Source organism: Martes martes, assembly GCF_963455335.1.
Source record: "Martes martes genome assembly, chromosome: 14".
In the NCBI taxonomy this organism is placed as follows: Eukaryota; Metazoa; Chordata; class Mammalia; order Carnivora; family Mustelidae; genus Martes; species Martes martes.
The window spans coordinates 53,023,437-53,047,520 of NC_137902.1; the positions used below are offsets into that span (position 1 = coordinate 53,023,437).

General features: G+C 37.9%; 1 protein-coding gene across 4 annotated transcripts in view; it reads right to left on the minus strand.

Annotated features, from left to right (window-relative positions):
- FAM149B1 (family with sequence similarity 149 member B1) overlaps nucleotides 1-24,084 on the minus strand; it is a 76,658-nt gene that overhangs the window by 7,210 nt on the left and 45,364 nt on the right. For 2 of the 4 annotated variants that reach the window (XM_080823154.1, XM_080823153.1), the window contains 3 exons: nucleotides 5,685-5,809; nucleotides 3,490-3,596; nucleotides 640-864 (listed from right to left, as the gene is read on the minus strand). In XM_080823154.1, the coding sequence (XP_080679280.1) occupies nucleotides 640-864; nucleotides 3,490-3,596; nucleotides 5,685-5,809 (457 nt within the window). Of the gene's footprint in view, nucleotides 1-639; nucleotides 907-3,489; nucleotides 3,597-5,684; nucleotides 5,810-24,084 lie in introns of all 4 variants that reach the window. The other 2 variants (XM_080823152.1, XM_080823155.1) reach the window with 2 other exon arrangements.

Sequence of the window (24,084 nt, forward strand, 5' to 3'; positions counted from 1 at the left end):
ATAGTCTTAGACTCAAACATCCTAAGATGTTTTGTGAGTCAACAACTAATAAAAGAATTTTATTTTAAAAAGTAGTCTTCTAAGTGTTTTTTTGCATGACAAAGCTCAGAGTGAATTAAGGGTGGGAAAGGAAAAAAGAATATGGTTAGTGTTATTTCCTAGGAAGTGCCAAGGTATGTATTTCCCAGTATATAGACAAGTACTTATCTGAGGTTAAAATGTTATCATTTGTCAATGGAATAAGCAGATCCCAGTGGTACAGAAAAATATTAAAGGAGAGTTAACTTTTTTGGGGATGAATTTCACTGAGCACTGAGGAAAGTGTTTGATAAGATACATAGATCTTATTCCTTCGATAAGTATCACTGAAGTATTCTAGCCGACATTTTAGTGTAGAAGTAAATAGCTAAATAGCTAAGTAAACAACTAAATCAACACATCTAATACCTGAATTTTATTCAGATTTAACCACATTTCTTTCTCTGTTGGATTTAAACCAGTGTGTAGTCCATCATGAGAATATCTAATGATTAGTTTCTAGGCATATATTTCAACCTTACATTTAAATTCATTCTCTATATAAAATTATTCTTCATTAGTTTTACCACAGTTTCCCCAAATTCTGCTTTTGAAACCTACACTCGGGATCCTCTGAGTATTTCTTCCACAGGTCTTGGCGTTCCAGCGCGTGAGTGGCTTGTGCTGATGGGATGTAGGGTACGTGGTGGGGGATTGCGTCTCCTGGCAGACTGTATTGTGTATGATAGAGCTGATGTACTAAGCTCCAGGGCTCGATTTGGCCAATTTCGAGTTGAAAGGATGGTACTGGATCCAGGTCTCATAAGTAACTTGTCATCAAGATCTCTAGTGGCCAAATCAGAAACCCACAATGAAATCAACGTTGCTCTGTATAGGGAAACAAGACTTAAAGGCTTAGACTATAAAATATATTCAAGGGAGAAAAAAAGCAAAAGTAAATAACCTAGTTTATACAAATCACATAATCTAGCCACAGGCGTGAGAACATGTTCTCAAAAGGACTTTAGCCATACAGGTAATTTACTAGAATGGAAACTTGGGGGCGCCTGGGTGGCTCAGCTGGTTAGGTGACTGCCTTTCACTCAGGTCATGATCCTGGAGTCCCGGGATGGAGACCCGCATCAGGCGCCCAGCTCCACGGGGAGTCTGCTTCTCCCTCTGACCTTCTGACCTTCTCCCCTCTCATGCTCTCTCTCTCTCTCTCTCAATCAAATAAATAAATAAAATCTTAAAAAAAAAAAAAAAATGGAGACTTGGGAAAGCAAGTCCATTATTCACCTGCCATGACAGTCACTTCTTCGGTTACAGTGAAGGCTGACCTGAAGATTCCCTGCTCTGCAGTGCTTCCTGAAAGTTCACCTCAGGGACAGATTCCTACCATATTGGAAGCCTTCTTTGTGCTGAAGGAAAGACTTAGTTGAAAGGCAAGTAATTACTGCTTAGGAGTAGTGTGGCACCCGCAAGGCTCCCAGTTGAAGATTAAAATGCTGAGCTCATTGGAGCCTAAGTGGGGGCGGCGGGGGGGGGGGAGTGGTGTTTGGTTCCTTGGAAAGCTGGTGCAGGCAAACCGTCCAGAGCCTCATGCTGCGCAGGGCCCTGGGGCTACCGTAGGTCCCTGTCTGCAAAAGCAACTAAAGTACAACACTTCCCTGTAAGTACTCTGATAAGTAGAATACTATGCCCAAATAGTTAAGGAACTTACTCTGCCTTACAGATTCCAGTTTTTGTTTTTGTTTTTGTTTTGTTTTTTTAAGTGGGTGCAATACTTATAAGACACCTGAGAGACACTATTTGGACAAGGAAATGGAGGGAAAGAGAATTAAGCTCTGCCACATTCTCTTTTGGCTTTCAGCAAGTTCTTCAAACTTCGAGGCCACTTTGCTATCCTGTAGTGCAAAATATACTTTAGTGTTTGGAGGACTTTGAAGGGCAAATGCCCACCAAGAAATGGAGCTAAACCTTGAGCATTACTCACAAGAGATTGTGCTGGTCTTCCTGCCATCATAACCATTCACTTATTAGCCTTTTCTTTACACACCTTAACTGCTTTCTGTGACAGAAGCTTTAGCTGCTTCATGTTTACCTTTGTCTTCTAAACTACTCATTCATTATTCTGGATTCAGTTATCACCTTTAGCCTTGTAACTTCGAGATCAACCTCCAAATCTGACCTTTTCCTTATTTCTGGTGAGATGGCTTGGCATTGTAAACTCAACCTGCTCCAAACCAAATTTATCTTTACCCCACAACAAACTTCCCTTGAGCTTTGAAATCTCAGAGTTGACTTTGGTTCCTCTATTTATATAGAATCTGATTTCTTTTGCAATATCTTCTAAAATACTACATTCCTTTATCCTTTGGGACAACCCTGAGTATAGACTTTTAGTAGCTTATGGTTGAACTCCTATATTAGAATCTTTACCTTCAATTCCTCCTGCTTCAATTGAGTCTATGTTCTTCTGCTGTAAAATCTATTTTTCAGATTCCTGACTTAAACTGTGTGCCCCCTAAGTGAAATTCATATGTTGGTGGGAGTGTCAAATGGCATACTTACTTTGGAAAACTGTATGGCAGTTTCTTACAAAGTTAAACATCACTTATCTATCCTATGACAATCTCTACATATTGACTCATGAAAAATAGACCATAGGTCCGCAAAAAATACCTGCGCAAGGATGTTTATGGTGCCTTTGCATAAGAGCCGCAACCTGGAAACACCCCATATGTTCATTAGCAGAAGAATAGAAAACAAATTGTAGTGTATTCTTAAAATAGAATATTACTTAGCAATAAAAGAAGGTCACATGCAACAACATGAATGGGTCTCAAAAACATGGCATTCAGAACCTTCTAGTCTGGTCACAGCCTTCATTAATTTCATAGTCTTCTTCCTCATGAATCACACCATGACCTATTTTAATTCTGGAAGATTGTCAGTGATACTTGGTCAGAAGCATTAAAATTCTGACCTATCCCTTTTCTTACTATAGCAAAACCGGTCTGCTTTCCCTTCTAAATAATTTGTATTTTTTGTCTCCAGACCTTTTCCTACACCATCCATCCTACCTAGAATAGTCTTGTTGCTCTTCTTTGCTTATCCAAACTCTTATCTTTGAAGGAAAAGTTCATACTATAGTTAGCCACCCAAATGCCCTCCTTCTTTGGGACTGTCATGCATTCACTTTGAGTACTACACCCTTGACATTCAGTCACAACAATGCCCTATGTGGTTAAGTCTCTTTTTACCCGCGTGTGTCTTCTCTTTCCAGTTACATTATCAGCTCCTTGAGGGTGGAAACCATTTCCCTTAGATGTTTTTACTCCCCAGATGTCTCTGTGGTTGCTTGGTAGGTACTCAATATATGCATGATGATTGACTGATTTAGCTTTTCTTTTATTTCTCAGTGATCTAGGTAAATTTTAGAGTCTATTAAAATTTTACACTTCTTACAGTAGCTTGTCCATTAGGGAGAGATTTCTTGGCTGTAGAGGCATCCCATGAACCAAGAGACCATTCACATTTGGCTGATGACCACTTGCTGCTTGACAGAGATTCATCTATATGTCAAAAGAAAATGTTACTTGTTACTGGTTGGTGAAGACATTTGCTGTGTTTCCCAACTTTGCCAAAACTTAATATTTTCAAATTAGATAATCTGTGCATTTTTCTCCTATGCCTTAACTTTTATAACGTCTTTGGCCAGTAGCTGAGCTGGGGCTTCAAGTCCATTGTCAAGATGACAAGTCAGACTTCTTTTCTCTTCATTTCTAAATAACAGCAGGTAGGGGAAGTCTGATCAACTGAGATGAAAGCAGTTAACAGCCACTCAGGGGAGCGAGAACTCCATTACTATCATTATTTACGTTAGAAAAGAAAACCTAAGAAGAAAAAATATGGAACAAATATAGAAAAAATTAAGAGTAAACTCTGACATAATCTCTTTCACCATCAAACAGTCTTATGCTCTGCACAAACTAATCCCTTATCTTTCACTACCCCTGGGCCAGTCAGCTGTCAGTCATAACCTAAGTTCTGAAGACTGTAACTAGCATGAGTTCTTGCGTTAGCAGGATTTAATCTTCCATGGACTGACATTGCCACCTTGGAGTGCGGTTGATTTTCTCTGTTAGGTCATCAGTTCAGTGCGCTTTCTGGCTAGCTCCTCTGCCACAGCATGCATTTTCCTCCTATTTCTCTCAGGACTATGTGAATTAATGCTTCTTTTTCCTTGGTCATTAATAGCCAGGAACATTTAAGTTAATTATGCATAACTTAGGCTACCTAACCCATAGTCAGACCACTTTGGCATGTTAGAAGTACTTTATTACCACGAAAGGAACATTAGTTCACCTGGTTAATCCTCCAGTGTAGTAAGAAGATATGGATGGGCCTTGCTGATTTTATTTTTAAATAACCCATTTGTAAATCCAGTAGCACAATATCAGGCCAGTAAACCAACAAAGCAAATACTAAGTCTGGTAGTGAAACCCAGGGTTGATGAGCATGACTCAAGGATTAGAATCCCCCTGCAGCGCCCCCATCCCGTTTTGGTTTTTTGTTTTGTTTTTTGGTTTTTGGCCAGAAGTAACACTGGGAAACTATCATGTAGGAACTAGATAAATCATTACACAGGGATGAGACCAGGCTCATTAGCCCTCTGTAAGAAATGACCATGTTTATGCTTGTCTGCAGACTTCACTGGGACCACTTGTTCCTTACTTTGGTTTGCCTTTTACACCTCAGTTATTAACCAGTCCTAAACATGCAAAAGGCAGGAAAGTCAACAGATTCAAATATCAAAAATAAAAACCAGGTAGGCTGAGATAAAAGGGAGTCAAATGGAGGAATTCAAAGGATAGGATGTTAAGGCTACAGAACATCTGAGATTGGTCCCCCTTTCTGTCATAACCTTTATTCTTCCCCAAACAGACTTGGGCTAACCACATAGCTGATTATACATTGCATAACTTATGGATGACTTTAAAAAAGAGGGGACTGAGGGGTACCTGGGTGGCTCAGTTGGTTAAGCATCGGCCTTTGGCTCAGGTCACGATCCGAGGATTCTGGGATCAAGCCCCTGCGTTGGGCTCCCTGCTCAGTGAAGAGCCTGCTTCTCCTTCTCCCTCTCACTCTCCCCCTGCTCATGCTCCCTCTCTCTCTCTCTCAAATAAATAAATAAATCTTAAATAAAATACTTTTAAAAAGAGGCCATTTGTTAAAAAAGCTGACTGGAAATTATCAATCCTAATTTGCTTAATTTTTTAAAAATTTCTTTTAGAGCATATGTGTGCACGCACAGGGAGAGCTGGAGGAAGGAAAGGGGCAGAGAGAGCGGGGAGAGAGAATCTTAAGCAGGATCCAGGTCCAATGCCGAAACTGCCCCAGAGCTTGATCTCACAGCCCTGAGATCATGACCTGAGTTGAAATCAAGAGTGGGACCAACTGAGACACCCAGGTGTCCCATTACTATTTTTTTAAACTTAAACTTATCAATGCAGAGAGTTGCTGGGTTATTATGATAAACACATAGCTTTACTGAAAAAAATTGAATCATAAATAATAAAATTAAGGCAAATAACTCTGAGCAAGCTTCTCCTGGCAAGAACAGCCCTAGGTTCTCCAGTACATTCCTGTGTAGAGCTTACTGGATTTGAGGTGATGGACGGCACCTTCGACTGTGGCACTCGAGGTAACACCAAAGGTTGTGGTTCACTCAGCACGCAGGGGCTTTCTGAAGCTGGTCTGGTGACTGCAACATTACTCTCATCATCTGAGCAAAGGAACAGAATCTGTTATCCATGGATATCTTCAGACCCACAGCAAAACAGTAAAAAAATCTTCCCCAAGAATTCCTAATCTCAAACTAGGCTTCACTCATTTTTGCAGCCCAATTTCATACCAACTGCATGTTTAAAACAACAACAAACAGCCTTAAGTTAAGAAGTTAGTTTAGAGTGTTTTCCCAGGCTGATGATGCCTATTAGTACCCGGCAGAAGGAAAAACAAAGATCTCTAGAGCAAAGATATCCAATAGAACACTTGGGGTTAATGGAAATGTTCTACAGATGCACTAATATAATGGCTTCTGGCTACATGTGGCTCTAGAGCCCTTAAAGTCTGGCTAGTGTTACTTAGCAACAGACTTTTAAATTTTTGTTAATTTTAACAAATTAAAATTTAAATAGCCAACAAGATTTAGAAAAGAAAAAAAAACACAAATGAGAACTAAAATTGCTAAAATTAAAAACAGCAGAATTAATAGATTTAGATATCTGTTGCTGAAGACAATTAGTGAGCTGGAAGAAAAGATGTCAAGAACTAATTCTGAATTCAGTGCAGAGGAAAGGAGATGAAAAATATGAACTGTACTCTAAAAAGTTAATTTTACTATATGGAAACTATACCTTGTTTTAAAAATGGACAAAATCACAGTGAAACATCCCTTTTGACAGTCTTGATAGTTTAACATTGATCAGTATACTGATGTGATTGTCAATACAGGAACTGTTATTGGGCATATAGAACTGGCACAGTCTTGCTGGATAATTTGCTGTGATCTCTAGTAAATTGAAGATGTATATTCCCTATGACCCAGCAACTCTATTCCTTGGTATATACCCTAGAGGGAATCTTGCACGTGTGTACCAAGAGAAATGTTTAAGATCGTTTAAGGCATCATTGGTCATAACTGCAAAACACTGGGCCTGGGGATTTTAGCACATCTTACCATCAGTTATGGCTCCAAAGCTCAACTCAAGATGAGGAATTATGTTTCTGAGTAGAATTAATATGCACTCTGGGTCTTCATTGTTTTTAAATCACTTCCATTATCATCATTTGGTTTACAATGATATACTGTGGTTTCCTTCAGAGAAACTGTATCTTGACAAAAATGTCCAATGAAGCTTGTTTCCCCATTAGCAAATTAGGATTAATAGTAAAAATAATTATCCTTTTAAATTAATTATATTATTATTTGTTTTTATTTTAAAATTTTTTTTGTAATTTTGATTTTAAAACTAGTCTGATTAAAAGTTTAAAAAAGACCATTAAAATAAGTTAGAAAAATGTTTATATTTTCTTAGCGTTTTATATACTTCAGGGTTACAGTTGACAAACCTTAATATACCACAAGTTGTCACATGATCCTATGTAGTTTGATTTTGTTTCTCATGTAGGGGGTAGAAAAAGTTGCTTTAGTAGCAGGGATAAGTTTGTACCAGCACCCACAGGTTGGCTCTGAGAGCAGCTAGCCAACTGGTCCACACCAAAGCCAAAAAGCCAAGAGTTCTCTTTTAGGAACTATTGTATATGCTTTAATTTAATAAGCCATTTATTCCTTATGCAACCCTATGTTAGTATTATATTGTTCTATAGATTTAAAAAAACTGAATCACAGTGAGTTGAAGAAACTTGCATAGGGTATAAAGTTAGTGTCAGAGCCAGGGCTCAAATCCAGGTTTGTCTGGTAACAAACTGCTTTTAGCCATTATAGGATATGACTTCTCACAGGGATAAATTTTCTCACAGGAAGAAACTTGCATAGGGTATAAAGTTAGTGTCAGAGCCAGAGCTCAAATCCAGGTTTGTCTGGTAACAAACTGCTTTTAACCATTATAGGATCTGACTTCTCACAGGTGTTGGCTAACTATGGCCCATGCATGGACCAAATATGATCCATTACCTGTTTATCTTATTGCAGTAAAACATGTTTAACACAAAATTTACCATTTTAACCATTTTAAAGTGTACATTTCAGTGGCAGTAAGTACATGCAAAATGCACAGTCATCATCACTGGTTCCGTAACTTTTTCATCACCTCAAAGGGAAATCTCATGCCCATTACTATTGCTAGTTTTTGTAAATAAAGTTGCAACAGTACTTTATTTTCATTGCTGTATAATACTGTCTTGTATGAATGTATCACACTGTAGTGCTGTGGGACATTTGGGTAGTTGCAAGTTTTTATTTTCTAGCATGTGGTGCTATTATGGACATTCTTATGTATGTTTTAGTGAGCATATATAGTGCATACAGGGAGATGTACATAACCACATTCTCTCATTCTCATATTGTTTATGGCCGCTTTCAAGGGCAGAGTTGAGTAACTGCAACAGACTGGATGACTGGCAAGGACTGGCTCTTATACACAAAGTCTGGTGACTTCTCTTTTAGGGGGTCAGCTCACTAAACAATCAGTCCACTAAACCACTTAGAGATCCTCCAGCTCCATTTCAAGATCAGTTTCTTGAAGTTGGACTTGATACTGAAAATTGAAGGAGTTCCTTTATTTACCACCAGTAGTGTTTATTATTACTGCAGTTCAGATGTAACTATGGACTTTATCATTTATCTGTTATTTCCAAAAACTTAAACTCATATGATATAAATCAGGGTTGTTGTTTTTTTTTTAAGATTTTATTTACTTATTTGACAGAGAGCGCACAAGCAGAGGGAGGGACAGGCAGAGGGAGAGGGAGAAGCATGCTCTCCACTGAGCAGGGAACCTTATGCAGAACTTGATCCCAGGACCCCGGGATCATGACCTGAGCCAAAGACAGATGCTTAACCAACTGAGCTACCCAGGCACCCCTAAACCAGTTAATTTTTAAAGGGTGTTAGTTCTCAGGGCGCCTGGATGGCTCAGTGGGTTAAAACCTCTGCCTTCAGCTTGGGTCATGATCCTGGCATCCTGGGATTGAGCCCCTCATCGGGCTCTCTGCTCAGCAGGGAGCCTGCTTCCCTTCCTCTCTCTCTGCCTGCCTCTCTGCCTATTTGTGATCTCTGTCTGTCAAATAAATAAATAAAATCTTTTAAAAAAATAAAGGGCATTCTGTTTTCCAATTCCAGCTTTATTTATTTTTAAGATTTTATTTATTTATTTATTTATTTATTTATATGAGGGGGGAAGGGGCAAAGGGAGAGGAAGAGAGAGAATCCTAAGCAGACTCCCTGCTGAGTACACAGCTCCACATGGGGCTCAATCCCACAACTCTGAGATCATGACCTGAGCTGAAATCAACAGTTGGATGCTTAACAGACTGAGCCACTCAGGTGCCCCTCCAATTCCAGTTTTAAAAGAGAACTTGACATGCATACAACAGAGTGGCTTAAAGAAGAACCCACATAGACAGGATCAAATGTAGCAAACGTGGAGCAACTGGAATTCTCATACATTACTGGAGAGTGTAAATGGGTGCAACCACCTTGGAAATTTTTTGACATTCCCCACTGAAGTTGGAATAGCATATGTTATGACCTAGCAGTGCTACTCTAGTACATATGTTCACCAAAAGACATGTACAAGAACATTCCTGACAACACCGTGTGCTTTCAAATATAAACTGCAAACTACTCAAATATACATTAACAGTAAAATGTGATCTAGCCATATGATAGAATATGATATAACAACAAAACTATTATTCTAAGCAAAATAATTGAATCTAACAATGTTGAGTTTAAAAAGACAGATACAAAATGGTATATACTATAGGAATCCATTCTTATAAGTTAGACTAGGGTTACTCTTAGGGTTGTAGGAGTTCAGTGACTGAAAGAAAACATGAGAGGGGCTTATGAAGTGTTGGTAATATTCTGTTCTTGGTCTGGTTGCTGGTCATATGTGTGGATTCATTTTTTTTTAATTGAAACCTATTTAACATTAGTTTCAGGTGCACAGCACAATGATTTGACAATTATGTACATTTCAAAATGCTCACTGCGGTTAAGTGTAGTTACCATCTCTGACCATACAAAGTTACTACATTATTATTGACTATGTTCCCTATGCTGTACTTTTCATCCGAGTGACATACTTATTTTATAACTGGCAGTTTGTACCTCTTATTCCCCTTCACCATTTCACCTATCACCCCCCACCCTCCCCTCTGGCAACAACTAGTTTGCTTTCTATGAGTCTGTTTCTGTTTTTCATGTTCGTTCCTTTGTTTTTTTAGATTACATGTATAAGTGAAATCGTAGTATTTATATTTTTTTTATCTTATTTCACTTAACATAATACTTCTTAAGACCATCCATGTTGTTGGGAATGGCAAGATTTCATTTTTTACGACTGAGTAGTACTCCACTGTGTATATATATCACATCTTTACCCATTCCTCTATCAGTGAACACTTAGGCTGCTTCCATATCTTGGCTGTTGTAAATCAATAATGCTGCAATAAACATAGGGGTTCATATATCTTTTCAAATTAGGTATTTGTTTCCTTTCACTAAATCTCCAGAAGTGAAATTACAGGATTGTATGGTACTCAATTTTTAATTTTTTGAGGAACCTCCATACTCTTTTCCATAGTGACTACAGCAATTTACATTCTCACCAACATTGCATAAAAGTTTCCTTTTTCCACATCCTTGTCAATGCGTCATAGTTCTTGTCTTTTTTTTTTTTCTTTTTTTTAAGTAAGCTCTATGCCCATCATGGGGCTTGAACTCATGACCCTAAGATCAAGAGTCACACGCTCTACTGACTGAGCCAGACAGATTCCCCAGTTCTTATCTTTTTGATATTGGTCATCTGACTGGTGTGAGGTCTCATTGTGGTTTTTTCTTTTTTTTTAAGATTTTATTTATTTATCAGATAGAGATCACAAGTAGCAGAGAGGTAGGCAGAGAGAGAGAGGGGGAAGCAGGCTTCCCGCTGAGCAGAGAGCCAGATGTGGGGCTCGATCCCAGAACCCTGGGATCATGACCTGAGCCGAAGGCAGAGGCTTTAACCCACTGAGCCACGCAGGTGCCCCCTCATTGTGGTTTTGATTTGAATTTTCCTGATGATTAGTGATGTTGAGCATCTTTTCATGTGTCTGTTTGGCCATCAGTATGTCTTCTTTGGAAAAATGTTTATTCAGATCCTCTGCCCATTTTTAAATCACATCATTTGGTATTGAGTTGTATGAGTTCTTTATATATTTCACATATTAATCTCTTACTGAATATCATTTGCTAATATCTTCTATTCAGTAGGTTACCTTTTCTTTCTTTCTTTCTTTCTTTCTTTCTTTCTTTCTTTCTTTTTCTTTCTTTCTTTCTTTCTTTTTTAATGATTCCCTTCACTGTGCAAAAGTTTCTTAGTTTGATATAGTCCCAGTTTTTTATTTTTGCTTTTGTTTTCCTTCTTGGGGAGACATATCAAAAAATATTACTAAGGCTGATGTCCATGAGTTTATTGCCTATATTTTCTTTTAGGAGTTTTATGATTTCAAATGTTGTACTTAAGTCTTTAATCCATTCTGAGTTTATTTTTGTATATGCTGTAACTGGTCTGGTTTTAATCTTTCATACATAACTGTCCAGTTTTTCCAACACCATTTATTGAAGAGACTATCTTGTCCACATTGTATATTCTTGTTTCCTTTGTTGTAGATTAACTGACCATATAAACATGGGTTTATTTCTAGGTTCTTAATTCTGTTTCATTGATCCATGTGTCTGCTTTTGTGACAGTACTATCTGTTTTGATTACTGTAGCTTTGTAGTATAGTTTGAATGCTGAGATTGTGATAGTTGCAATTTTTTCCTTTCTCAGGATTGCTTGGGATATTCAGGGCTTTCTGTGGTTCCATACAAATTTTAGAATTTTTCATTCTAGTTCTACAAAGATTACTTTGCATAATATGGATGTTTTAACAAAATTCTTCCAATCCATAAGGATGGTATATCTTTCCATTTATATATGTCATCTTCAATTTCTTTCATTAATGTCATACTTTTCAGAATACACGTCTTTCAGCTCCTTTATTAAATTTATTCCTATGTGGTTTTTTATGTAAATAAGGTTATTTTCCTAATTTCTCATTCTCCTGTTTTGTTATTAGTGTATAGAAATGCAACAGATTTCTGCATATTGATTTTGTATCTTGCAACCTTACTGAATTGATTTATCAGAACAGGTTTTTGCTGGAGTCTTTACTTTTTTTTTTAATGTAATATGTCATCTGCAATCTGCAAATAGTAACAGTTTTCCTTCTTCCTTTCTGATTTGGATGCCTTTTTCCCCTTGTCTGATTGCTGTGGCTAGGGCTTCCAATGCTATGTTAAATAAAGGTGGTGAGAGTAGACATCCTTGTCTTGTTTTTTATCTTAAAGGAAAAGCTTTCATGTTTTCACCATTGGGTATGATATTAGCTGTGAGTTTGATATATATGGTCTTTATTTTGTTAGGTATGTTTCTTCTCTACCCATTTAGTTAAGAGTTTTTATCATGACTGGTTGTTGGATTTTGTCAGATGCTTTTTCTGTGTCTACTGAGATGATCATGTGATTTTTATCCTTCATTCTGTTAAAATCTACATTGATTTGTGGATGTTGAACCATTCTTGCATCACTGGAATAAATCCCACTTGATCTTGGTGAATGACTCTTTTAATGTAGTTTCTTAAATATTTATTTATTTATTTATTTATTTGGGGGAGGGACAGAAAGAGAGGGAGAGAATCTCAAGCAGAATCCCCACTGAGCCATGGAGCCCAAAACATGGCTCAGTCTTACAACCCTGAAATCATGACTTGAGCTGAAATTAAGAATCAGCTGCTTACCTGACTGAGCCACCCAGGACCCCCTCTTTTAATATAATTTTAAGTTCCATTTGCTGATATTTTGTTGAAGATTTTTGCACCTATATTGATCAGGGATATTGGTCTGTGATTTATTTTTTATTTTTATGTTTTTGTAGTGTGTCTTGTTTTGGTATCAGGATAATGTTGATTTCATAGAATGAACTTGCTCCTATTTCTCAGGATAGTTTGAGGGGGATTTTAAATATTTTATTTTATTTTATGTATGTATGTATGTATGTATGTGAGTGAGAAAGAGCAAGCAGCAGGGAAGGGGGAAAGGAAAAGGGAGAGAAAGTATCCCAAGCTGTCTCCACACCCAGGGCAGAGCTTGATGTGGGGCTTGATCCCATGATCTGGAGATCATGACCTGAGCCAAAATCAAGAGTCAGATGCTCAACTGAGTAAGCCACATAGGTGCCCTGAGAGCAATAGATTTTACCGTGTCTTTAAATGTTAGCTAGAATTAAGCTGTGAAGCATCATGCCCTGGACTTTTTTTTGGGAGTTTTTTGTTTTGTTTTAGAGATCTGCTGTTTATTTTTTTAAAAATTTAAAAAGATTTATTTATTTTAGAGAGAGCTTGAGTAGGGGGGAGAGGCGGAGGGAGAGAGGGAATCCTCAAGCAGACTCCCACTGAGCATAGAGCCCAATGCAGGGCTCAATCCAATCCTGAGATTGTAACCTGAGCTGAAATCAAGGGTTAGATGCTTAACCGACTGAGTCACCCAGGCACCCCATCTTGGGAGTGTTTTGATTACCAGTTCAAAATTTTGTCACTAGTAATTGATCTGTTCCAAGTTTTCTATTTCTTCCTGACTCAGAGAATTATATATTTCTGGAAATTTACCCATCTCTTGTAGATTGTCCAATTTGTTGGTATGAACTTTTTTGTTTTAAAGATTTTATTTATTTAATTTGACAGAGAGAGAGAGAGAGAGACAGTGAGAGAGGGAATACAAGCAGGGAGAGTGGAAGAGAGAGAAGCAGGCTTCCCACTGAGCAGGGAGCCCGATGTGGGGCTCGATCCCAGGACCCTAGGATCATGACCTGAGCTGAAGGCAGACACTTAATGACTGAGCCACCCAGGTGCCCCTGGTATGAACTTTTTTTTTTTTTTTAAGATTTTATTTATTTATTTGTTAGAGAGAGAGAGCATGCAAGCACAGGCAGACAGAGCAGCAGGCAGAGGCAGAGGGAGAAGCAGGCTCCCTGCCAAGCAAGGAGCCCGATGTGGGACTCTATCCCAGGACACTGGGATCATGACCTGAGCCAAAGGCAGCTAGCTGCTCAACCCACTGAGCCACCCAAGCATCCCTGGTATGAACTTTTTGATAGCAGTCTCTTATAAGCTTCATATTTCTCTGATGTAGTTTGTAAGTTCTCTTTCAGTTCTGATTTTGAGTCCTCTTTTTTTCTTGATGAGTCTGGCTAACATTGTATCAATTTTATTTTTTTCAGTTTTATTTTTTCAGAAAAACAGCTCTTTTTTCAGTGAACTTTTCATGATTTGTTTAGTCTCTATTTCATTTATTTCCACCCTGATCTTTATTATTTCCTTCCTTCTGCTAACTCTGGGCTTTGGTCTACTATTTCTAGTTCCTTTATGTAAATGTAGAATGAAACTTTTCTTGGTTTTTGGGGTAGCCCTGTTTTGCTGTAACCTTCCTTCTTAGAATTGCCCTTGCTGTATCCCAAAGATTTTGAACTGTCCTGTTTCCACTATTATTTGTCTCCAGGTATTTTTTTAGTTCCTCTTCAATTTTTTCATTGATACATTGGCTATTTGGTAATATGTTGTTTATCCTCCATGTGTTCGTATTTCTTATAGTTTTCTTGTAACTGGTATCTCATTTCATACCATTGTGGTTGGAAAAGATACTTGATACGATTTAAATATTTATTTGTTTATTTTAGAGAGGGAGGGACAGAGTGAGCGTGAGGTGGGGCAGGGGCAGAGGAAAAAAAGCAGACTCGGGGAGCCGGACTTGGGGCTTGATCCCAGGACCCTGAGATCATGACCTGAGCCAAAATCAAGACTCAGACACTTAAAAAACTGAGCCACCCCGGTGCCCCTAATATGATTTAAATATTAAATTTACGGAGACTTATTTTGTGGCCTAATATGTGGTCCATCCTGGAGAATGTTCCATGTGTACTTGTTCTATGGATATTCTGCTATTTTTTGGATGGAAGGTTTTATATATATCTGTTAACTCCATCTTGGGTAATATATCATTCAAAGCTAATTTCCTTATTGATCTACTGTCTGACTGATCTATCTATAATGTACATGGGGTGTTAAAGTCCCTTACTATTATTGCATTACTGTTGATTTGTCCCTTTATGTTTGTTAATGTTTGCTTTATATATTTAGGTGCTTCTATGTTGGATGCATAGATACTTAGAACTGTTACATTCTTTTGTTGGATTGATCCCTTTATTATGTAATGCTTCTCTTTGTCTCTTATTAAAGTCTTTTAAAGTCTATTTTTTCAGATATAGGTATTATTAGTCGAGCTTTCTTTTGGTTTCCATTTAAATGAAATATCTTTTTCCAACCCTTCATTTTACTCTGTATCCTTATATCTGAAGTGAGTTTCTTTTAGGCAGCATAGAGATAGGCCTTGTTTTTTTATTTACTCACCCAATTTCTTTTGATTGGAGAATTTAGTCCACTCACACTTAAAGTAATTATTGATAAGTATGTACTTATTGTCATTTTGTTAACTGTTTTCTGGTTATTTTTGCATTATTCCATGTTTCCTTCTTCTTCTATTATTCTCTTCCATTGTGGTTTGATGACTTCCATTATTGTTATTTTTGGATTCCTTTCTTTTTTGTGTGTGGATTGGTCAAAGGTTTTCAATGTGGTTACTATGAGGTTCATATGTAATAACCTATATATATATAGTAGTCTATATTAAGTTGATGGTTGCTTAAGTTTGAACACATTCTAAAAGGACTTGATTTTTACTCCATGTTTTATGTATATGATATCATATTTTACATCTTATTTTGTGTGTCTTCACTTATTTTTTGTAGATATAATACATGTTACTACTTTTGGATTTTAATATTCATAGTAGTTTTATAAGTGATTAATTACTACCATTACTGCATGTTTGCTTTTAACAGTAAATTTTTTTTTTTTTTTTTTTTTGCTTTCAAAATTTTTACTTCTAGTTACAGCCTTTTTGTTTCTACTTAAAGCTCCTTTAACATTCTTTGTAGGGCCAGTTTAGTAGTGATAACTCCTTTAACTTTTGTTTGGGAAATTCTTTATCTTTCTTTCAATGTTGAATGACTTTGCTAGGTAATGTTTTCTTGGTTGTAGGTTTTTCATTTCAGCACTTTGAATATATAATGCCACATTCTTCTGGCTTGCAAAATTTCTGCTGAAAAATTAGCAGATAGCCTTATGAGGTTTTCCTTGTATGTAATGGTTTCTATTTCTCTTGCTGCTTTTAAGATTCTCTGTCTTTAATTTTTGTCATTTTAATTATTGGTATGCACTTCCTTGGGTTCATCATGTGTGAGGTTCTCTGTGATTCCTTGGCCTGAATGTCTGTTTCGTTGTCAAATTTAGGGACTTTTTAGTTATTATTTCTTCAAATAAATTTTATATCCCTTCTCTCTCTCCTTCTGGGACCCCTACAATGTGACTGTTATTACACTTAGTGTTATCACAGAGTTGCCTTTATCTATCCTCTTTTAGAGTTCATTCTCTTTTTGCTATTTCAGTTTTGTTGCTTTCTATCATCCTGTCTTCCGGATGGCTGAACCATTCCCCTACATTCTCTAATCTGCCGTTGATCCCTCTAGTTTTCTTTCTTTCTTTCTTTCTTTTTTTTTTTTTTTTTTTGAGGGTGTGGAGAGAGGAAAAGAGAGAATCTTAAGCAGACTCCATGCCCAGTAAAGAGCCCATTGCAGGGCTCGATCCCACAACCCTGAGATCATGACCTGAACTGAAATCAAGAATCAGACGATTAACTGACTGAGCCACCCAGGCACCCCCAATCCCAGTGTATTTTTTACTTTAGTTACTGTAGTTTTTTATCTGACTGGTTCTTTATATATATATATATATATATATATATATTTTTTTTTTTTTTTTCTATCCCTTTCTATCCCACACTCTTCTATCAAGTCTGGTGAGTATCTTTGAACTCTATCAGGTAAATTGGTTATTTCCATTTCATTTAGCTTTTTCTCTGTTGTTTTGTCTTACTACGTCATTTAGAACCCATTCCGTGGTCTCTTATTTTTTTCTGACTCTGTGTTTGTTTCTATGTATTAGGTAGGCCTGGTTTTGAAAGTTGTTGCCTTATGTAGAAGGTATTCTGTGGTGCTCTGTAGTGCAGTCTACCCAGTCATAAGGATCAGGTGCTGCAGGGCTGTCCCCTATGTGGACTGTCTGCACCCTCCTGTTGTGCTTGAGCCAAGGCTACTATAGGCACACTGGTGGGCAGTGTTCGCTTCTTGAGCAGCTCACTGAGAGGCCTGGTTGCATTCACTGTGGGCTCAGTGGTGAGCAGGACTAGCTAGCCCTCAGCCCCCACTGTCTGCAATGACCCACTGTGACTGCTACAGGTGCGGTATTGGGCAGAGCTTGGTCCTGGAGTGGCTAGCTGAGAGACTGATTAGCAGCTACTGTCAGCATGCTGCTATCAGCATACTGGTGTGTTGGGTTAGCTTCCCCACACCCCAGGGCAGGCATTGTTTTGTAGGTGAGCTGTTCCTGGTCAGGACTGACTGCCAGGTCTGGTGGGGTAGGAGCTGCTTTTGGAGGTGACTGTCAGGTTGGTCATGTTAGGTGGGGTGAGACTGGAGGGCAGTGCTGCAGCAGAGCAAGTAGTACCAACAAGAAAGATGGAGGTGTCAGAACTGCCTCCCATGGGTGTCTGGCTATCTACATTGGACAAGGGAAAGGATAATAGTGCCTGCAAGTACTTCTGTTCCCAGAGAAAGCTGCCACACTCTCTGCTTCTCTGGCATATGTCCTAAAATCAGTCAAGAAATCTTCTTGTTGAGATAGGAAGATGGTGGTGGAGTAGGAGGACCCCAGGCTCACCTTATCCCTTGAATGCAACTGGATAACTATAAAATCATCCTAAATATCCTAGAAATTGACTTGAAGACTGACCAAACAAACTCTACAACTAACGGGAGAGTAGTGGTCACATCAAAGAAGGTAGGAAGTATGGAGATGTGATTTAGGGGAGAAATGGATCATGGCTGCTACAGATGGGAGGGAGCCATGGATGAGGAGAAGGTTGGGGGAGAGAGAGAGAGAGAGGCACACAGAGGAATGCACATGGAGAACATTTCCCCATAGACACTGGCTTCAAAAATGAGAGAGGCTGAATTTCATGAGGTCTTGCAACCAGTGGGGCTTAAAACTTGGAATTTAAAAGGTCAGCAGGCTTGGCTGGGATAGAGCCCAGAGGGCACTGTCCTGCTCTTAGAGAGAAGGTAGGCAAGGAACCTGGGGACATACAGTATGGAAACAGCAATCTGAAGAAAACATAGGGCACAGAGTGGAGAGATTATTTGCTCTTCTCAGAGTGTGTCCCTGAGGCAATATTCACAGAGACATCTCTCCACTGTTCTAAAAAAGAACAGAGCTGGCCAAGTGCCATTTTCTCCCCCCAACCCCAACATAAACACAGAGCCACCTGCAGGAAGCAGCACAGCGGCTGCCTAACTTGCTTACACTAAGCCCTGTGCTCCAGTTGAGCTGCCCTTCTCAGTCATGCTAACGTCGTCCTAGTGTAGCAGACCCCTCTGCCAGAAGACCAGCCAAACCCCTCCCCACACCATATCTCCCAACCAGAGAGTTTTGCAGGGCCTCAGTTCCAGTGGAAGTAGTGACAGGTCTCATTTCACAAGCAGACCAGGGCACGTGTAGTTAAAACTCACCACATTCAAGCCAGGGACCAAACACCGCCCATAGCAGGAAAGGAGAGCCTCTGCAGATGACTGGCTGGAAGGATAGAGCAGCCAGAACACAATAGTACAGCATATGCAGCACACACTAGAGACACTCCCTGAAGCACCAGGCCCTGGGCACTACTTGACCTCTTCTTCATAAGGCCATTACTTTCAGAAACAAGAGACATAATTGGCTTTTCTGACACACAGAAGAAGGCATAGACTTAGACATAATGAGAGGACAGGAATTCATCTGAAATGAAAGAACAAAATAAGGTCATGCCCAGAGATCTAAGCAAAACAGATATAAATAACATGCTGATGGAGAATTTAAAGCAACAATCATAAGGATACTCACTGGATTTGAGAAAAGAAAAGAATGGAAAACATCAGTGAGACTCTGACCACAGAGGTAAAAGAGTTAAAAAGTCATACAGAGATGAAGAGTGCAATAAATGAGATCAGAAACACACTTGATGCAATGAACAGCAGGCTGAAGAAGCAGAGGAACAAATTAATGAACTAGAGGAAAAAATAAGGAAAATTAAAAAGAGAGAAAGAATTATGCATATGCATAATGGTAATAGACATAGGGAACTCAGGAACTCTATCAAATGTAATAATGTTTGTATTATAGGAGTCCCAGAAGAAGAAGATAGAGAAAAGGGGGCAGAAAATCCATTTGATGAAATAATAACTGAAAACTTCCATAATCTGGGGAAAGAAATAGGCATCCAGGTCCAGGAGGCACAGAGAACTCCCATCAAAATCATCAAAAGCACGCCCTACCCCAAGACATATTGTATGTAAATTTGCAAAATAAAGTGATAAAAAACTATTAAAAGCAGCATGATAAAAGAAGTCATTAACTTACAAGGGAAAATCCATAAGGCTAGCAGATTTTTCAACAGAAACTTGGCAAGCCAGAAGAAAGTGGCATGATATATTCAGAGGGCTGAAGGGATAAAGTCTGCAGCCAAGAATACTCGATCCAGCAAGGCTTTCATTTAGAATAGAGATAAAGAGTTTCCCAGACAAAAACTAAAGGAGTTTGTGACCACTAAAACAGCCCTGCAAGAAATATTGAAGGGGACTCTGTAAATGGAAAGGAGAGATCAAAAGTGACAGTATAAAGGCAGGAAAAACAAAATCAGTAAAAATATTTCTGTAACATCAGTCAAGGAACTCACAAAAAGGATATAAAGTATAATAACATATATCTAAAATGTGGGGAGGAGAAAAAGAATGGGTTCAGCCTTAAGTGATCATCAGCTCAATATAGGCTGTTATGCAGAAAATGTTATATATGAAGAAAAAGCTTATATATGAACCTGATGGTAACCATATATCAAAAACCACTAATAAACATGCAAAGAATAAAGAGAAAAAAAATCCAAATATATCACTAAGGAAAATCAGCAAAACATGAGAGAGAAAGATAAGAAAGAATCAGAGAAATGCTCCAGAAAGATCACAAAACAAGTAATAAAATGTCAATAAATACATAACTATTAATTACCTTGAATGTAAACGGTCTGAACACTCCAAAAAGACATAGAGAGTCAGCGGATAAAAAAAACAAACAAACCAAGATCCTGGGCACCTGGGTGGCTCAGTGGGTTAAGCCTCTGCCTTTAGCTCCTGTCATGATTCAGGGTCCTGAGATCAAGCCCCGCATTGGGCTCTCTGCTCAGCAGGGAGCCTGCTTCCCCTTCTCTCTGCCTGCCTCTCTGCCTACTTGTGATCTCTCTCTCTGTCAAATAAATAAATAAAATCTTAAAACAACAACAACAATATGCTGCCTAGAAGACACTAATTTTAGACCATAAAGACACCTGTAGATTGAAAGTGAGGGGACAGAAAAACATTTATTACACAAATGGAATAGCAATACTTATACTGGACAGACTAGACTGTTTAAACTAGACTTTAAAACAAAGACCTGTAATAAGAGACAAGGGCACTGTATAATAATAAAGGGAATACTACAAAAGAAGAGCTAACAATCGTGTATATTTATCCATCCAACACTAGGGCACCTAAATACATAAAACAATTACAAACATAAAGGAACTAATCAATAATAAAACAGTAGTAGGGGTCTTTAACTTAAAACAGTGGACAGGTCGGGGCGCCTGGGTGGCTCAGTGGGCTAAAGCCTCTGCCTTCGGTTCAGGTCATGATCTCAGCGTCCTGGGATCGAGCCCCACATTGGGCTCTCTGCTCGGCAGGGAGCCCGCTTTCCCCTCTCTCTCTGCCTGCCTCTCTGCCTACTTGTGATCTCTGTCTGTCAAGTAAATAAATAAAATCTTAAAAAAAAGAAAAGAAAAGAAAAGAAAATCAGTGGACAGGTCATCTAAACAGGAAATCAAGAGGTAAATAATGGCTTTGAATGACACATTGGACCAGGTGGACTTAACATATATATTCAGAACATTTCTTTCTTAAACAGCGGAATACACATTTTTTAAAGTATATATGGAACATTATCCAGAATAGATCACATATTAGGCAGGCAGAGAGAGAGGAGAAGCTGGCTGCCTGCTGAGCAGAGAGCCTGATGCAGGGCTCGATCCGAGGACCCTGGGATCATGACCTGAGCCAAAGGCAGAAGCTTTAAGCCACTGAGCCACCCACGCGCCCCAGACATTTTAATTCTAATAGAAATATTAATTTTTCTAATCTATGAGCATAGAATACCTTTCCATTTATTTGTCTTCTTCAGTTTCTTTCATTAATGTCTTATAGTTCTCACTATATAGGTCTTTTACCTCCTTGGTTAAATATGTCCCTAGGTATTTTATTCTTTTTGATGCAATTATAAGTGGGATTTTTTCCTTTTCCCCCTTAATTTCTCTTTCTGATAGTCCATTATTAGTGTATAAAAATACAACAGATTCTTGTGTATTGATTTTGTATCTTACAACTTTACTGAATTCATTTATTAGTTCTAACAGTTTTTGATAGAATCTTTACAGTTTCTGTATATGTCATCTGCAAATAGTGAGAGTTTTATTTCTTCTTTCCCAATTTGGATGCCTTTTATTTCTTTTCCTTGCCTACTGCTTTTGGTAGGACTTCCAATACTATGTTGAATACAAGTGGTGAAAGTGGACATCCTTGTCTTATTTCTGATCTTAGAGGAAGCTTTTAGCTTTTCGCTGTTGAGCATAATGTTCTCTGTGGGCTTGTCATATATGTACTTTATAATGGTAAGGTACATTCTCTCTATATCCACCCACTTTTGATGAAAGTGTTGAATTTTGTCAATGCTTTTTCTGCATCTATAGAGATCATTGTATGATACTTATTCTTCATTCTGTTAATGTAGTGTATCATACTGACTGGTGGATATTGAACCATCCTTGCATTCCTAGATTAATAACAATCATGATGTATTATTATTTTATTTTTTGATGTATTATCCTTTTAATGTATTGTTGAATTTGGTGTGCTAAGATTTTTTTTGAGGATTTTTGCATCTATGTTCATCAGGGTATTGGCCTGTACTTTTCTTGTGGTATCCTTGGTTTTGGTACCAGGGTAATGCTGGCCTCAAAAAAAAGAAGAAGAAGAAGAAGAAGAAGAAGAAGAAGAAGATTTCTTTCCTCTTCTGTTTTTTGGAAGAGTAAGGATTGGTATTAATTCTTCTTTGAATGTTTGTAATAATTCACCAGTGAAGCCATCTGGTCCTGAATTTTATTTGTTGGGATTTTTTTTTTTAACTCAGTCTCCTTCACTAGTAACTGGTGTGTTCAGATTTTCTGTTTCATTATGATTCAGTCTTGGTAGGTTGTATTTTTTAAAAATTTATCCATTTCTACTAGGTTATCCAATTTGTTGTTATGTTCATAATATTCTCATAATTGTTTGTATTTCTGTGGTGGTTGTTATTTCTCCTCTGTCATTTGTGATTTTATTTGGGTCCTTTCTTTTTTCTTCTTCATACATCTAGCTAGAGGTTATCAATTTTGTTAATTTTTTTCAAAGAACCACCTCCTAGTTTTATTGATCTGTTCTACTGGGTTTTTTCTTTTCCTTTTTTTTAGTTTTTATGTCACTTATCTCTGCTCTAATCTTTATTATTTAGTATATGTTACTTAACCTCCATGTATTTGTGGTCTTACCAGAGTCTTTCTTGTGGTTGACTTGTTTCATAATGTTGTGATCAGAAAAGGTGCATGGTATGACTTCAGTTTTCTTGTATTTGTTGAAGCCTATTTTGTGGCCTAATATGTGATCTCTGTCAAATAAATAAATAAAATCTTAAAAAAAAAAAAAGAAAAAGAAACCTAGAATTTAAATGTCCATACTAATCCCCCAAAATACAGATTCAATGGGATTCTTATCAAATTTCCAATGGCTTTTTTTCACAGAAATAGGACAAACAATCCTAAAATTTGCATGAAACCATAAAAGACCCCAAATAACCAAAGCAATCTTGAGAAAGAACAAAAATGGAGGCATCTCATATTTCAAACATAGCTATAGCATATAGCATATACATAGCTATAGCAATTAAAACAGTATGGTACTGGCATAGAAATAGACACATGGATCAATAGAACAGAATGGAGAACTTAGAAATAAGTCCATGCATGTATGCTCAATTAATTTATAAGATGCATACAACGGGGAAAGAACAGTCTCTTCCATAAATAGTTTTTAGAAAACTGGACCAGGATCTCACACCATACACAAAAGCCAATTTAAAATAGATTAAACCCTTGAACATAACACCTGAAACCACAAAACTCCTGGGGAAAAAAATAAGAGGTAAGCTTCTTGGCCAAGACCATGATTTTTTGAATCTCATGCCAAAAGCAAAACCAAGGAAAGCAAAATAAAACATCAACTAAAAAGCTTCTGCATAGCAAAAGGAAAAAGCAACAAAATGAAAAGGAACCTAGTGAATCAGAGAAAGTATTTGCAAATCATCTATCTGATAAGGGGTATTAATCCAAAATATATGAAAACATATACATAGCCAAAAAAATCCAAGTTAAAAAGGGCAGAAGATCTGAATAGACTTTTTCCCGAAGAAGAAATACAGGTAGCCAACAAGTACATGAAAAGATGTTCTACATCATTAATCATCAGGGAAATGCAAATCAAAATCACAATGAGGTATCACCTCATACCAGTCAGAATGGCTATTATCGAAAAGTCTAGAAATAACAAGTTGGCAAGGAAATGGAGGAAGGGAACCCTTGTGCACTGTTCATGAGAATGTAAATTGGTGTAGCCACTATGGAAAAAAGTATGGATGTTCCTCAAAAAATAAAAAATAGGGGCACCTGTGGCTCAGTCAGTAAAGCACCTGCCTTCGGCTCAGGTCATGATCTGAAGGTCCTGGGATTGAGCCCACATTGGGCTCCCTGCTCAGTGAGGAGCCAGCTTCTTCCTCTGCCCCAATCCCTCCCTCTGCTCATGCTTTCTCTCAAATAAATAAACAAAATCTAAAGAAAAAAAAATAAAGTGTTTTTTAAAAATTAAAAATAGAGCTACCACATGATCCAGCAATTCTACCTCTGGG